Source organism: Ascidiella aspersa, chromosome 6 (genome assembly GCF_963924565.1).
Source record: "Ascidiella aspersa chromosome 6, kaAscAspe10.2, whole genome shotgun sequence".
NCBI lineage: Eukaryota > Metazoa > Chordata > Ascidiacea > Phlebobranchia > Ascidiidae > Ascidiella > Ascidiella aspersa.
In genome coordinates, this window is record NC_139452.1 from 15672042 (window position 1) to 15689490 (window position 17449).

The 17449-nt window shown below is 35.9% G+C and overlaps 2 protein-coding genes across 3 annotated transcripts; both read right to left on the bottom strand.

Annotated features, from left to right (window-relative positions):
- Nucleotides 1–147: 147 nt before the first annotated feature.
- On the bottom strand, nt 148–8319 carry LOC146140436 (RNA polymerase II-associated factor 1 homolog). Its single transcript, XM_083391452.1, has 12 exons — nt 8172–8319; nt 6959–7075; nt 5902–6010; nt 5304–5383; nt 5139–5240; nt 4354–4528; nt 3924–4027; nt 3473–3601; nt 3271–3384; nt 2344–2578; nt 2108–2216; nt 148–813 (listed from the first exon to the last, which is right to left on the bottom strand). Exons 1-12 carry the CDS (start codon nt 8222–8224, stop codon nt 572–574), a joined length of 1569 nt encoding a protein of 522 aa, XP_083247578.1. The 5' UTR covers nt 8225–8319; the 3' UTR covers nt 148–571.
- Nucleotides 8320–10337: 2018 nt separating this feature from the next.
- Nucleotides 10338–14327, bottom strand: LOC146140437 (uncharacterized). Of its 2 annotated transcripts, XM_083392270.1 has the most exons (8): nt 13720–13852; nt 13319–13467; nt 13164–13253; nt 12136–12220; nt 11887–12052; nt 11170–11371; nt 10800–10942; nt 10338–10524 (listed from the first exon to the last, which is right to left on the bottom strand). In XM_083392270.1, exons 2-8 carry the CDS (start codon nt 13370–13372, stop codon nt 10407–10409), a joined length of 858 nt encoding a protein of 285 aa, XP_083248396.1. In that variant the 5' UTR covers nt 13373–13467; nt 13720–13852; the 3' UTR covers nt 10338–10406. The 2 variants fall into 2 exon arrangements, with proteins under 2 accessions (XP_083248396.1, XP_083248395.1); XM_083392269.1 differs by having other exon boundaries at nt 13164–13467; nt 13720–14327.
- Between the last annotated feature and the right edge of the window lie 3122 nt (nt 14328–17449).

Here is a 17449-nt window from a genome sequence, read left to right on the forward strand (position 1 = left end):
TATTCCGGCATGTTTAGGTTTTATTCAAACAATTCAGATATTCTGTCGTGGATATTACTGCGAATTTGGCCTTATTACGCATTGATCTTGATGCTATGGTATTATAGATCAATCTGCTTTAGGAATTGTTTCTTTATAGGTCTTATAGTGTTCCAGTTTAATTCACGCTTCTGGTCTTTCCCGTTTCTGCGTAATGAATACAATAGCAAATTTGTTTACTCCCTGCGTTACATAAGAAAATGTAATACTTTTGAAACCTATACAACGCATTTTATAATTAATACAGTACTGTACAACAAAGTTAACTGTACAAAAAGTTGCACATCGCTACCATTTATTATAGATTCTTCGCATCGTACAGGTCAGCGATTGCCATATTATTAATCTCTATATAGTCTCTCTTAATTCCGTCCTTATACTCCGTCTTTTCGAGACATTGTGTGTTGGCACCAAGGAAGCGTAGACAGGACACATAGAGCCCCGTTGGCTGACCTCGCGTTTAGGCGGCGATCTATCTTTTACAAATTTCCTAAGACGCAACATGAAAATTTTTCACTGGTCTTTCATCTATTCAATCCGAGTCGGAAGAAGCATCACTCGCGCTTCCGAAGATCTCGTTCTCGTCTGCATGGCCTGCCTCTTCATTGTCGCTCTCCTCTTGATCCTCTTCCGCGGAGGACTCAGCGGCTGATGACGCATCCCCTTGTTGAATCTCCGTCTCTTCCTCCGAGTCGTCCGCGGACGCTGCTTCGCCCACATCCTTTTCCTCATTTGCATATTCGTCCTTATCACTCTGAGTTTCGCCTTCACTTTCTAAATAGGGCAACACAATTCAAACAGCTTGTATCTCTTTGTTGCTAATCATCAATATAAAAATACCAGGGCTGCGGAGTCGGTTAAATATAACCCGAGTCCGACTTCGGCCAAATAAATAAACCCGAGTTCGACTCCAGTCAAATGTGCAATTTCGTCGAGTCCCGGGTCCGGCCCTGACTTTACAGCAGGGGTTCTTAAACTTTTTTTACCGCGTACCCCTAAATTTTTTTTTGCTTTGCATGGACCCCGGTAGACAAGAAATGCTCCAAAATGACGTCATAAATTAACGTCACAAAATAAATAGACTTCATGACTCTGTTATTTCGGTCCGAAAAATGTGAAAGTTAAATGGAGTCTATACCAGGGATTCTTAAACTTTTTTTACCGCAGACCCCTAACATTTTTTTTGGTCTCGCGTGGACCACAATAGGCAAAAAAAAATTAAAATGACGTCATGAATTTACGTCACAACACAAATAGACTTCATAAGTCTGCTGATTTCGGTTCAAAAATGTGAAGGGGTAACAGAGTTTAATGCATTCAGTGCAATGCCGTTTTATTTTTAATTAAACTGTTGTGTTTGATAAATTGATTACTTCTTACATATACACTAATATTTCAATTAGGCCTTCATGGACCCCCTAAAACTAGATGACGGACCCCAATTTAAGAACCCCTGCTCTACAGCCTGTATTCCGCAAATTTACGTAACTAATATAACGTGGATATTCAGCAATCCACTTATAGGGGTGCCATCTTCATTCACTCACACTACATGGTTGGAAAATATTCACCCATATGCTATTCCAACTTTACAATTTCCAGTTGGCGGCCATATCTGTTTTAAAATATGGTACTGTGCATGCGCATGTCGGACCGTAGACTCGGGTAGTTTTACGTGGTCTTACTCGAGTCCCGAGTCCGACGAATCGCGACTCGGCGGAGTTCGTTTAATTTGCTTGAGGCCAACTTGGCACTCCAGAGTCCAGAACCCGATATGCTGGATTACCAAATTTCAAAACACACAATGCCGAAAAATGTAGATTGTAAAGATGGAATAGCATGTAGTAGAATATATGCCAACCACGTAATGTGGGGATGAAAATATGACACAAAAGACAAACCAATGAATTAATTGCTGAAATATCCAATTTCCTTTCTGAGCCGGACTCGGGGCTGAGACTTTGGTTGTTTTAACCAACTCCGCAGCCCTGAAACGCTTAAAATGTGAGAACTCAATCGGCCGAAATTGATTTTTTCTTTTGCAAAACAATCATTAGATTCCACCTACCAGCAGAGGATGACGCATCAACTTCTGCCTCTTCTTTTTCCTCGTCAGCTTCAGCACCTTCCACGTCCGATTGTTCTTCTGTTTCGCTTTTATCAGCGCCCTCTGTATCCTAAACACAAATCAATAAACAAATTAAAATATTGCTAGAGTTGCACATGGTCGGTCCTCAACAAAGACTGAAATACGCAAGTTAATGTGTTGAACAATCTTGTTTGATTTTGTTTCGGTCATGTTACCTCCTGGCCTTTCTCTTCGTCCTGATCTTCGCCCTGGTCCTCCTCCCCCTCCTCTTCTTCTTTATCCCCTTCCTCTTCATCATCGTCCGGCTCAAGAGGCTCCAGCTGGATCCTTCTCATCTCCTGGGCGGCGACTTCCTGGTCATTGAGCTCGCGATGCTTAACGGCGAGCACTGCATTGGTGGCCGACTGCACACCTCCGCCGCCTCGTGCGCGTCGCTTGCTCAAGCGCACTCTGTTCGAAATAAACTGGTTGTGTGAAAATGGGGACTAATTGGCCGCGTCTACATTTCAAGCTAAAGAACTTTTTTGTTAATAGTTTACTGTTTTTTTTGACAGACTCATTCTAACGGCGGACAAATGCGTAGCTTGTTTTTGTAGTTGAGATGTGCATTTAATTTATCGGACATGAAAACGGCTGTTACAGCCTTACAGTGGCAAAAAAACTTCTTAACGTACGTTTTTTAAGTAATTTGATTTTTCTAATTGCAATCAGAATATTGCACTTCTTTCTAAGGTGACTATTTTAATATTTTAATGTCAACATATCGTTTAGATAAAATACAAAAACAAAAATGTTTATTACAACAGAGTTTTTTTTTTAATACGTAATTTATTTACGATCGATTGGCCAGTTTTAACAATCAAGAAACATTTTAACACAAAACACTATGATAACAAAACAAGGATTATTTTTAAGACCAAAATGTACAGTTCGTGGAAGAACACATATTTAAGCAAACAAACTCCCTCAAACCTTAAGATTGGTAGATCTGCAAACATTTGTAAGATATTGACTTTTATTGGAAACTTTTTACTGGTGGTTAAAACTACCCGGAAAGTTAGTGCAATAATGCTTGATGCAATCAGGGTTAAGTTATATCACATTCACATACATAAAGAAGGTTTGCTTATTGCTGATCTTACCTGGTTTCTAGTTCATTATAGAACACACCATCCTCCCGGAAAACGAAGTAAAAGTTTTCCTCGTAGCCTTTAGATGCCTTGTTCTTAACATTCCAGTTGTATTCTCTAGCTAGTCTGTTACAAAAATACTTTCGTTATTTAATCATTTATTATTTGATTTATATACAAAACGCACTATTCGTCTGTTAAAATGCGACCAAACCTGTAGTCATAAGTGGATTCAGGGTCATAGTCCATTTCTTCCTCTTGGTCACGCTTTCTCTTTTGTCTAGTATCGGTAGTTGGAAGAAAATAAGCAACGAACTGGTCACCCTCCTCATCAACCATACCTCTGCAGAGTTACAACATATGTGTTATGTAAATAGGTATGTTCACCATTTAGTTTGGGTAATTGGAACCAATAACAATTGGACTTCAAACGAGTCAATCATTCCAAAGGTAGTGTTTTTCAAAAGGGATGATGCTTGGCTCCTTTAGAAGTAATTTGGAGTTTAAGGTGAAATGAAATAGATTAAAGTTAGACTTCAACAGTTCCAGTTTAACCTTTGTGGGGTAAACTGAATGTACTTTTTTGAGCAACTTTTTTTCACAATCCTGTGAACAACTTGTGGGTGTGATTGTTTAGGAAACCATTTGACAGTATTAGTTTATACCTGATCATTGCCTGCGACATTTCATCCAATTGTTCTTGAGTGCTTTTGCCAGGAATTGCCGGGTCAGTGTCAAATATGACTTGGGCACTTGGATGTTGCCACATCTAAAATTTGGAGAGATATTTTGTAATGTGTAAGAGTGTAGCAACTAGTAAATAAACATTTATTTATGCATGTCGAAAAAGAGTTATAGCTGTATTAGCTTTTTTACAAACCAAACTTTGCAAGAATATAAGCATTGTTTGTTAAAGAGAACAGTTTACTATAAAAAATATTTTTTGTTGATAGTGTAAATTACCCATTTTTCTAAAACTACATTGGTCTAAATTGTTCAATAACTATTTCATTACCCAACATGTAATACCTGCCCCCATTCATAACAACAAAATAAAACAAATCCAATTGTGTTATATACAACAACTTTATATACCTTTGTATCAGGGTAAATAGGCAGAATGTCAACAGGATATACATTTGGTTTGCTGTAATGCTTGGTGATCTCCTGCTTGGCTTCTTCGAACGTTTTTTGTATGGCAGTAATCTGTCCATCACGATCCTTATACATTTCATCTTGTTTGAACAAGTCTTTTACCCCTCCACCAATCCTTTTTTTTACATGTTAGTAAAGTGAACAGACACATTAAAAGAAATTTGTCCATGCCATAAATAGGGTTTGATATAGCCAATCAAATAACTGTTAGATTCATTGTAAGGGATGTGCACAAGTCACACATTTACACAGCAAAGTACTACCAACCTGTCATAGGTGTGATACCACAATCTAGCAAAAGTCATCATGTTTTAAAATTGAAGGATGACAAACAACTAAGCATGGATCAACATATTATGTTATGTCTCCCTATATTATATTTTGGTGGTGGATACCAAAAGTTTGATTGAAATACCAATGTATGTATTTCTCTAAAATATTTATAATTGTTTCGGAGATAATGCGATGCAAGACTAAATAGTTTAAAATTATTCATCAGACTTACTGGTTGGTACATGTAATATTTACTTAATAAAAAGATATTATATTCACATTTTTTTAAACAAAGCTATATTTACTTTAAAATTGTATTACACTAAATACTAATGATCAACAACACATGATATACATTATCAGGTGTGTGCTGTATATAAATAGACCTATTTGGTAAACAACACGAGTTGACCAGAGACAATTTGGAACACAGTGCTGGACCTACTACAAACCTTGTTTCAATATTAACAGCAGATACACCATATCTGTTGAACTCCTGGGATATGTACTCGCTTCTCCTCAACCAGGAAACATTGAGGCTGTGCTGCTTTGACCTAAAATGCATTTGAAATGAACATTCTGGTAGCACAGAAACTAATCATTGTTTTATGATCTACCTTTTTGAATCTTGTGGGGCAGGAAGATCTTCTTCTAATAAAGCTTCATCAGCAGGGTCAAGCCAAGTTTTGCGATCAACCTAAACAAGTTTTTTTTTTATACTTTGTAATTAGTTTTTAATAAAACAAAACTGACAAAAAAAAACTACATTGATCACATAACATGCAAAATTAATGTGCTGTCACATGTTACACAATTATTTTGGTAGTAATGAAATGGCTTTAAAGGCCACTTTTGGTTAGGGAAGCAAATTGAACAAATATTTTTCAACTGCGTGCTAAAAATTGTTCAATATTGGTTAAACTTTCTCACTTTTTATTATTGTTTTTTTGCTTTACCCCATAAGTTATATGAATAGAAAAATTACGTTATCAGTAAATAAACAATATCTTGCAAACCACAATTAGAAAGGCCACACATGAGAAATTTTTTTAAATTCGTTTTTTAGTTGGTTATTTTCTGACTTATTTTTCCTTACCACATAATAAGGAGAGTAAAATGAAAGGCATAAATAATTTGAACAATTTTGTTTTCATTTAATGATAAGATGACTTCGAGGTTTTTTTGTTAAAATGCAAGTCAGTTAACAAATTTCACCTTATAAGTGTCGGGATTGATGAGGTCAATTACCACACCAAGATCGTGGTCAGTGTGAAGTTCTGTTTTGTGGAGTTTTTCAAGTGAAGTAGGTTTGTACTCTACAAATCTAAAAATGTATACAAAAATTGGATGAAAATTATACAATATAAATATATAAAATTTATCAAGCACTGAAGGATACAGGAAAGGGGTGGGAAATCAACTTCGTACTGCAAGCCACATAAATTTACAAGTGATAGGTCACAAATATAGCAAGTTTTGAACATGTGGCAACACCTTCTTTGCTGTTGTTATATTGTACAACATAGGAAATAAAAAAAATAAATAAAAAAGTCGCTAATCATGCTTAAGTCTACTCAAGGGAATATAGTTTTTTATGCTGTTATCCAATGCTTCCTGATGTTTTTTAGTTAGCAACCCACTTTTAGTGCAATTTTTTGTGTTTCCAATAAAATTTTTAGCACTTCTTTTCACAGAAGGGCGCAACTAAAAATCAAAAATAAAAAGTTTTTTTTTTACAAAAAATAATTTTCCATCTCCTGGAATCAACATGATCACTATTTTGTAGGGATTAATAAATATAATACCTAAGTATGTACATTATGTTTCCTTTATCTAAGTTTAAAAAAAGTTCCCAAATGAGTTTTACTCAAGTAAGAAATGTTAAAAATGCCAAATTATTTTTATTTAAAGCTACGTACAAACAAAAAGATAAATTCCCATAATTCTCATAATGTCAAAGGAATGACAGATGTTATGTGGAATGGCCAGAAAGCAGATCTGCAGTGTTCAAGGATGCTAATAACTGAGCATTTATTAGAAGCAGAAAAAGCGCTATAAAATTGATTTAAAACCTTACCAAGTTGCATAAAGAGAATAGTGATCACTATTAAAATTATCATGGACCACAATTTGTTGCAATTAAAAAACAAATAGAGTATATAACTTAAAAAAATACTTTATTCATTCTAGGACAGCTTTACAGACAGGCCACAAAATGTGACTCTTATGACCACATAGGTTTTATTTTGTAAATAAAATTAATTAATCTTACCTGTTTGCATCAAACGGATATCGAATAAACTTTGGATCAAATGGAATGTCCGGAAGGGTGTTGCAATACTTTACTCTTGTAACCAAGCCACTAGACCTTTCTACAGTACTTCGTGATCTAACATACCAAACACAACAATTAGCAATATGTACAACCATGTTGTTTTTTCTGTATTTATACTTTGTAAATAAATATATGACCTTAAATGCTTAATTCTTCTGTATACAGTTTTAATATAAAATACATAGAACCAAAAATAAATGACAAAATAAAATTGCAACAACAAGAAAGAAAAAATATGGGAGCTGGTCTAGAATATTACCAAGTTTCTTTTTTTGAAGAGGCTATTCACACGGACAAGTAGTTCAAATCTACACGGGTGCAAGTGTATACAAGACCAATCCAGTCAAACAGGCTATAGGAACCTCCTGAGGCTATTTACCCGACTAACAAAGTAAACCAACTTTTGAAAAAATCATTAAAATTATGCAAATTAAGAAAATGGTATATAATACTACCATCACCCAAACAGAAACATTAACCAAATTAATAAATAATCACATATTAGTGCAAACGTAAAAGAGGGATCCGGTGAAATAGCCACTTCCCTTTTTACTTAACAAAAACTGAGTTGTCAAAATTGAACATGCAAGGAAAAAATAAATATGGGAGAATAGAAATAATAATAATACTTAATCCACCCAAACATAAACGCTAACTCGCACTCTATCCCAAGTCCAGTCTGCACTTCACACCGATATCTATGTAGGGTGTGGATGGTGTAACACCAAATTTTGAGGTGTGCAATCATGATTTTTGCATGTACACCTTAGGTTGGAAATCCTACCATAATTTACCTTTTTTTCTAAGTTCAAGGGTCCAATATACCAAATCAAAATGTGCACACAAATTGCATTAGAAAAAATATCGGGTGTTCACCTATCACTGGATCCAAGAATTGCTAGAAATATAAATTTCAGGACGAAAATGGGCGCTCTTTCACTATTGTACGTAAAACTTAATAAAAAAAAAAATTTCTTCAAATGCCGCATACCACAACACATATTGTTTGGGTTAGGGTGCGGGTTAGCGTTTGGTTGAGGGTGGGTCAAGTTGATATTAAAAGAGCGCCCGAAAATGTTGCAGGATTCTAGGCCAGCGCCGAAATCTGCTTTTGTCACTATTTGTTAACACATCTAACGGGCCAGCATACCTGCGTTTTTTGTCATCAGATTGTTGCCCTGGCTTTTGCACAGTTGGTGCCATGGTTGCTTCGGTTGCATAAGAGGCTACAAACCACAACGACCAACAAGTAACGAGCAATAAAACGCAAAACTGCGCCCGTTATAAAAAATCTTACAATTTTTATTTTTTACCAATAACACATTGAAACATAGAATACTAAAATATATACTAACTTTCTATGTTGAAACCAGGGAATCATCACTTTGCGGCAAAGAGATTATAACCTCTTTGCTTTGCGGCCATCAGTGTTGACACACAATGGGCCGTGGCATACTGCCCGAATGAAAATAAAATACGGATAAAATTGTGTCGTATACAGATGCAGCCTTCATTTAAAAAAATTATTACCCAACCGTCAATTTCTTTAAGCTCACTACGACCAAAGAGATTTAAACCTTGTTAAAGTCTCTTTGCTACGACCAATAACTATTTTTGTTTCGTAGTTTGATTAGTATTCTATGGATTGACAATAATAATATCAAGTGAACAGAGTGCACGATTGAATTGCAGCAACAAATGTGAATATCGCGCGTTTGGGTTCGGGTAGATTATTATGGCGTTTGGGTTCGGGTAGATATTATATTAGCGTTTGGGTTCGGGTAGATTATTATAGGGTTTTGGAAGGCAATTTTATTATAGAAATATTATTTAAAAATAAATATAATATTACTTGGCCCATCCTCACCCAAACACTAACCGTCACCCCAATCCTAAACAGTGCACATACCCGTACCGCAAGTGCACATTGTGCGCACAATGTGTACATTTTGGTTTTAAGTCATGCAGATTTTCAAGCTGCTAGACTTTATTTACTTTACTGTTGCCACCAGATGCTTCTTGCTGGCTGAAAGGTTTTCAGAAAATCAAAGAGACACGAGTCTTGGACGAGCCGGAGTCATAATTTTTCTTGAGTCAAAACAGGGACTCGAGTAAGTACGTATATAGGACGTCCCGAGACCGACGATGCCACAAACATTAATTTGTCAAGGTGGAATAGCACTACAAACGATTTTATTTTTGTTGATATTATCATAGACTTCATACTATAGAAATAAAATGGCCTAGACATTCCGGAAACCTAATTTAAAAAAAATTTGCAATTTACTTAATTAAAATAGGAAAAATACAGTTTGTGTGGGGCAATGGCCAAAAAATTAACACAAAAATATTTTAAGGTATTTTTTTAACAACACATCCACAATCCACATGGTTATTATATTGTATCTATTATTGGAGTGAATCAGACCTTTTGTAAAAAAATAGATTTCTGGTTTGTATCGTCGTTTTTTTTATATATTTTAGAACCTGATTAAAATAATTCTCAGTATGTTTGACGTCCTTTCAATATAGGCTAAGGTTGTATTTTACTAAAGATTTGTGATGTTATTCCTTAAAAATTTAATGAACACCCATTTTGAGTCAGTCTTTTATAATTTAAATCGACCTAAATTATTTTAGGAAAAAAAATTAAATTGACCTAATTTTTTTAAATAGGCTAAATAACTTGAAAGGTTGTGTTGCTTGCCGGCTTCTGGCTGGCTTGCTAAACACCAGCCAAACTGTGTGGTTTTGTTTTCTGAGCTAAGGCTTAATACGAAGCAGAATATGAACAATTCTATGTGAATGCATTATCTACCTTGAACAAGTGAAGTTAATTCATGAGGCAAAGACACTAATTTGTAATTAACACGCGTGCTTCATATACATGCTACAGCAGACGCGGATCTATGATTTTTGTTTGGGGAGAATTTTTTTCATACGTGACGTTACTTACGTCAAAACGTGACGTCACAAAGTTACTTCTTAATGTTACATCATGAAAGAGTAGCCTTAAGAACATGGTTAGAGAAGTGTTACTTTAGATAAAAAATGACTTTAAATCGGATGAGACACTTATAACCCCTTTGGTCTTAAACGATTTCATAAAATGTCTTAGACATGTCACAAACACAAAACTGGGGGGGGCCATGGTCATGTGCCACATTTTGATCCGCCCCTGCTATACAGCATTGTTTCTGCTGCCTTTAACAATCTTTTGTCTAACTATAACTGTCTAATCTAATGATTCAATCAAAACTAATTAGCCTAAGTTATTTTGATAAGACAGTCAAACAAATCGAAAAACTATGTGCCACTGGTTTTCAACCGATATTTCATATACCGTAATCAATAAAACGAAAAGCAACGATTTGTGTAAATTGGCTTAGGTTTGCCTAAACTCGAAAATCCATTTTAAAATTTCAACATCATTTTTAGTTGACGCTGTCACATCTTGGGTTCTCATAAGGTCGACGTTTCCCGACCACGACGACGAAGCCGCTCTAAAACCAACATATCATAGTTTATTAGTTGGGTAGGCCTAATATCGAAGGGCAAGACCTACAATTAACATGGGGATTCCAAATACGGAGAACAATATTAAGGGCATGCAGACTAACTTAATTTACGTATTTAAATTATACGAAAAAAACTTACAAATTAACGATGATTTGTCAAATTAAAACATACGCTCCAGATTGTTATAAACTTTAAATATTTTCCCAAAGATGAAAACTCTCGTATAACATTGTTCAAACATGATTTAGTGATAACGAACCTAAGAAAGATATTTCCTCGTGAGCAAATCTCCATTTCCATTGTTGATAGTATATCATAGGAATCGTACCAAAGCCACTTGCACGTTTTGTAACGTTTTCTCCAAAACCCCATTAAATTGTCCGAGGTAAACACTCTAACATTCTGTAAAGAAGAAAAGCATCGCAAGGGTTTGATTTACAAGGTACCCGTCTAATGTGGCAATTTTTGTTAAAATGCTATATCTCATTTTCCTCGTCTTTTTTTATTTTGAAATCATTAATAAAGGAGGGGCTTTCATGGCTTATCAGATATATACACTCGTCAACCTGTCAATGCAGATTTTATAAATAAAACTATAAAAAATAGTAAAAATGTTACAAACTTCCTACCGCTTTCGTCGCCAACAAAGATTTCACTTTGCTTATAAACGGTTTTACCACCAGCGGTGACGCAACGTATACGTCACGAATGTTGCCATCAACTTGCTTTAATTTGGCAGAAATCGCGTCTGAAAGATTTGCAGGTGAGAGGTTTTTGACTACATCGCAACTGTGTTGTCTACGCTCGGGTATGTTGCCCCCGATGTTGCATCTACAACAAACAGTTTCTGTAGTACAACCATTTATATTATTTGCCAATATAACATCAATATAAATTTAAATTCTATACATAAAACTACTAACGTTTATATGTAACTATATAAGCGTGTTATCTATAGCCTAGGGTAGTCTTTAATGTTTTTGTAGTGTTTTTTTTTTGCACTACCGGTACACTTATAAATTTCACTCTTTTTAGATAAAAGTCTTTTAAAGCTTTAAAAAGTTTACCTGTTTATTAGGTCAATTAAATTATCTTCTTTGGTGTTTCTAAAGGTAATACAGTACAGTACTACAATATTTTTAGAAAACGCAAAGTCATATCGATCACCATGGTTCACACGTCGACAGCATTACAGGGTCCAACTAACTATAACGATTTTGTCGCCAGCAGTCTAAACTGCGGAATGTTTGTGCAGTTTCGCGCACATTGCAGTTCAACAGCAATATTGTGGTTTACCGATAGGCTACTAAACAATACGACATATAAGCTACTTTTTTTCGTTTTACCTTCGCATCCAATCGTCCTTGTCAAATCTCCAGTGTAAGCTTAAATATGGGCGACCTTTCATCACTTCTTTCACAAATTCAGACGATATATGTTTTATGTGGACAGGAAGGCGAGTAAATCGGATGATTTCGGTGTACAACCCTTCATCGCTCATTTTTGATAGCTCTGTCATAAAACGAAAACAAACAATTTTATCATTGATGGATTAAAAATGCCTATAGGGCAATTTACACTACACTATACTATACCTATTGCTAATGGCGCTTTTCCCGTTGGTTTTCTTTCCCTCATTCGCATGTTCTTAAAAGGATATGGATGAAACGCACATCGAGCCTGAAAATGCATACTTTATAGAATTTACCTAGGCAAAATACATTGTAAATCGCGAAATATGGGAGCTTTAAGCATAGGCCTACTAACACTAAAATTTGTAGGTTCACTATTAAACCCAACTCGGCAAAAAACGCGAAATACGGGAAAGCGATATGTTTCCAAGATGTTGTCTGGCACATAACATTTCCGGTACACTTATTACGATAGTTGTAACGTCCACCAATATATCGTGACAGGCTGCGGTTGCCTAATTAGGTATGGATTTTTATCTTGTTTGGTGTTTTTTCATTAAAAGTTATCGAAAATCCAAATGATGTCAGTGTGGGGCAAATAACTATGGCGGGCTGTACTCGGCCCACAGGATATTGCACTCACCTCGTTTTAAGCGACATATAGTACTACTCGTTGTCTGAACATAATTTGGGTAGCCTAAGTAGGATTCATATAAATTAAATTGAAACACGCAAGTTAGTTAAGCGTTTTTATCGATGCTACAGAGGCGTTATAAAAATATATTGCTTTATATTTTTAGCCGCTATAGGCCTACTCTTTCTTCAAGAAAATAGCAATATTTGGCTTGAAAATAAACGACCAAAAATCGTTTGAAATGTTTCTAACAAACTAAATAACAAATCTAACGAATCGTTCTTTCCGTATTGCTTACTGTTTTATCGATTGAGTTAACAAGCCGTTTTTGCCTATACCTGTTAACGCTTGATGTCTTTTTCTATACCGGTACAAGAATCAAGATTTTTATTTGGATAAGCGTGTACTTTACCGGTCTATCATTTCATAAAAATATGATCATTTGCCTCATTTGGGCTTACTCTTCTTTAACCAACTTACAACAGACATACCTGGTTTTACATGTCTGTTCATGTTAAACTAAAATCAATTTAAAAGTGATAAGTACACCCTTTCTTATACTACACAGTTTTCTCACCTTAGAATCAAACATCTTGTTAATAGTTTTAGCAGACGCGTCGTACGTGAAAAATTTCTTTGCGTTATCAGGTTCTTCGTTGAGGGGATACTGTAGAACCGATGACACGTTTACTTTTAGTCCCATTTCCGTGGCCAGTGACGACAACTTCCTACCTGACATAACTCGAGTTCGAAAAATAGCGTCCATTTTCCCCTGACAGCTTTCATTAAATTTCCGATACGTAACAAACGGAATAAGTTTTCCGATGTGCGAAAGATCAACACGATGTTCGGCCGTGATAGTTTTCGACATCTGACGGTTACTGGAAACAAAACCAGGGAGCCCTTTGATTTCGTGTGCCTATTTAGATTGGCCTATTGAAGGTATTATATAGGTACGATCTTGTGTGATCATTAAACTTTTCTTGTAAGACAAATTTTTCAAAGATAAGTGATTATTTTTTCAATTTGGTGGTGCGAGGTAAAGTTATCGAAATAGTTTTTTTGATAACTTGGTATACATAAAGCATTACACGTACGATGGCCACCTTAACAATGCTATTGTAAGAAATTACCTGTCAGAACGGTGTTTGAAGAATGTCGGAATTACTATTGTGCGGTTCAGTCTAATAGCCAAGTAAATGGAATCCCTTAAACCAATCAATTGATTGTTTGGACCATTTCGCAAGTAGGGCAGTATGAACTTTGTTCTGTCTAAATAAATTAGCGGTTTATGTGAATTAAATTCGTTGAAATCCCTAGATTCTTTCCATGCTTCATGACAGGTGCCGCTCGAAAGATTAGTGTTCGGCTTTTTTGTCCAGTTGTTTTTCTTTACATTGACATACTTCACAAAGTTTGCAGGTCTCCAAGGCTTTTTGTCTTTTTTCGTAAATGAACACAGCAAAACCAGGAAGGCAACTAATACAATAAGCGCGCATCGAAATCCTGTTACTAGTGCTGCCATTAGTTGTAAGCTGACCTGGTTTTCGTCATACCTTTAGGTTTACGGGTGCCTTGACAACGTCTTACGCAATATATCTATAGTCTGTAAAGTGTTACAAAAAAGTGACGTATTATGCTGTTATAAGCCTATAAAACAAGTGTTTGTAGGCATACACTCAAATACGTAAAACAACTAACAGGCTCACAAATCTATAGACAAGAGCGGCAAGAGCGCCTTCATCATTCACGTTAAAAACATGCGGAGTCACAAACCTTCTAATACTACACCTGTTTGAATTCTAGTTCGAGTGCATTGCCTCAGGCACATAAACGTAAAATCTTTATCAGCAGTTAGAACCATGAGTGTTAGACAAAATAATACACGCTAAAGTCAGTAAGTAGGCTATAGCACATATATCCTAAGTAAAAAAAGGTAACATTCTCTAAAAAATGGTTTTGCCAAATTAACTGGGCTGTCCATTCCCACTGTCCACTCTACTACTTATGTTCCAAAACTTTGTTATACAGTGGCGCAATTTTTTTTAACAAAACAGTTCTTCGAGCCAACCATGTGGCGATTGTGGCGTAAAACCTTTTTTGTGCGGCTTTTATCCCGTTGTCGAGATCAGATATACCAGTTTGGCTGATATACACATAAATTGCGAAACAGTATAAAAGGAACAAGCATCAGTGTGTTTTTCTGGACTGACATGGTCAGGAGGGTGTCCGCTCCTGCTCATAATGCTCTTAGCCAATATAATGCAACAGCGGCTGACTTTTTATTGACATCCTTTCAGTGTCATGGAATCTCTGACACCTGTCCATTTGTGATACCCTGGCCCGATTCACTGACACCCTGACACCGATTTACCGACACCCTGCCAGCAAATTGTTGACACCCCAACCCATTTGTTGGCATTCTGTCACCAATTAGTGACAAACTGACACCGATTTACTGACACTCTGTCAGCAAATTGTTGACACTCTGTTACGTATTTAGTGTCACCCTGTCACCGAGTTTTAAAAAAAGGGAAAAAAGTGCGACACTTAAAGCACGAGTTTGAATGAGTGAAGCGTATGTCTTGCTTTGAGGTAAAATATGTTTTTTTAAACCACGATCATCTTATTAACCTTATCTCGTTCTTCACAGTTTGGATGTTAACTCTCTGAAGACACAGGGGGCTTTACCTACCTAATAGTTTTTGACATAGGAGGAAGCTGACATAGGCTCATAGGTAGTAGGATAGGAAATAAGCCCACTAAAATGAAACCTTGGAAGCCGGAATGTACCAAAAAACAAGGATATCTTATAATTCTATGAAAAAAATGTACACCAATAGTACAACAATTTCACCTCTTTGTCGGTTTATTGATAATAAACTTGTAGTATAGCAGTTCAGCACAATTAAATAGCCTACAGGTATAATTACAAATGAGTATAGCACAGTTGCCAACCGTAGCGGTAGTACAATTGCCCTAGTAAACTTATAAGCAATTGATTAGTTACTTACCATAGTTGTTAAATGATGACAATTACTTTTATGTAGCCTTTTAAAAAACACTGAAGAACCAATAGAAGATAACTGGTGAACTGATGACCTTTAATAAGGAGGAGTAAAGCAATAAAAAAGTTAAAGGCTGTTAGAAGTCTTGCTGAAACATAAATTGCTGCAGGAAACCTTAAAGGATAAAGTATTTTATCAATGATGGATGATATATTTGGCAATGAAACGATAACTCTGGAAAGTTATACAAAATTACAAAAAACAATACAAAAAAAATTCACAAATGATTTCATATGTTGGTTTTGACCACAATGAAAGAATCTTTATTGCGACAACGGTTAAACAGTACTTACAGGTAACTTACGATACATCAATTTACCTCCGTGTACGCGATCAGAACTCCACAATAAACAGTAAGATTGCTCGTTTTTGGTATAAAATGAAACCCCTATATACTTTATACCAGATGGCGTTAATTAAATTTCATAACAATACGGTTCTGCCACGCAAATAAAAACAAGAAATTCTAAGCAATTTACGAAACACGAGTATAGCAATATGTTGATAGTTTGCTGAATGCACACATGCTGGTGTGACGACGTCACAATCCAACAGAATGTTTCAATTGAACGACCGGAGTTTCAATTGAACGACCGGAGTTTCAACCCGGTAACAATATGGATCGCAAACCGCTGCAGCACATATATATCTCGTTTTTTTACCGGCAGTAAAAAATATTGCCATAGTTATGCTATGAACAATTACCTCTGGTGTCACCAACCGTGGTAGCGACTAGCGACACCAGCACAAATCACGTGATTTCACGTTTGGTCGGGGAGAGTCACTTTCAGAAATAATAAGGCTGGCGGAGATGCTGCAAGTTGCTCAAAGTTAAGAACTTGCAACACATCCATCATACAAATTAAATTGATGTAACCACAGTTTGGGGTGGCGTCCAAACGTTAGGGTGATCGTAGGTAACTATCACTTGAAAGCAGTGAGTCGAACCGGAACCGAACCGGAACCGGAACCGGAACCGGAACCGGAACCGAATCGGAACTGAACCGGAACCGAACCGGAACTTTATGAACCGGTTTTGGGTCATTTTTTTTCGAACCGTAACCGAACCTGAATGTTTTTTGTACGATTTTAAGGATCCGAACCGGAACTGAACCGCATAATTTGAAAGAACTGAACCTTAACCGAACCCGAACCTGTTAATAAAAGCGGTTCGCTCCAGCATGACATCATAACTTGTATTTTAAAGACTCAAGTTATGCCATGTTTAAAATTTTATGAACAAATTTGAATATTGATTGATAAACTTTTATTTTTTTTATTTTTAAGATATTTCAATAATGAGTTGCTGTTTTTTTAATACGTCACGTAACTTTAATTAAATGACTTACTATTCAAATTATTCTCTAAATTTGTTGACCCACATTTTAGATTTAACGCAACTTATATTATATCCGAACCAGAACTTTATGAACCGGTTTTGAAATAACGATGGTCGAACCGGAACTTTTAAATTGCTCCGAACCGAAACCGGAACTGAACCGTATTCCGAAAAAATCCTTGAACTGACCCTGAAGCGGAAAAGTCAAACGGTTCGACTCCCTGCTTGAAAGTGTTTCGTGCAACTTCTAGAAATTCTGAACGAAAAATAAGATGGCAGCGGTACAAGACAAATTGTACAAGCCTAAATACCACGATATTCTTTAATTCAAAGTAAGTTTTATTATGAAATATCCTTTTCCTTACTTCTAGTCTTACCTAAGCATATGACTACAATAGGCTTTGCTCAAAAACTGTTTTTTCTTTCCTATTAACGAACGAAAATTTCCTTGCGAGT

Excerpts from the sequence above, each read along its gene's own strand:
- LOC146140437 (XM_083392269.1), bottom strand. The coding sequence starts at position 14,111 with ATGGCAGCACTAGTAACAGGATTTCGATGCGCGCTTATTGTATTAGTT. Across the intron at positions 12,221-13,163 it reads ACAAGATGTTTGATTCTAAG|GCTCGATGTGCGTTTCATCC; the intron begins GTGAGAAAACTG and ends ATGCATTTTCAG. Across the intron at positions 11,372-11,886 it reads AAGGACGATTGGATGCGAAG|ATGCAACATCGGGGGCAACA; the intron begins GTAAAACGAAAA and ends TGTTTGTTGTAG.
- LOC146140436 (XM_083391452.1), bottom strand. The coding sequence starts at position 8,224 with ATGGCACCAACTGTGCAAAAGCCAGGGCAACAATCTGATGACAAAAAA. Across the intron at positions 5,384-5,901 it reads TCAATCCCGACACTTATAAG|GTTGATCGCAAAACTTGGCT; the intron begins GTGAAATTTGTT and ends AAACTTGTTTAG. Across the intron at positions 814-2,107 it reads TGATGCGTCATCCTCTGCTG|AAAGTGAAGGCGAAACTCAG; the intron begins GTAGGTGGAATC and ends TGCCCTATTTAG.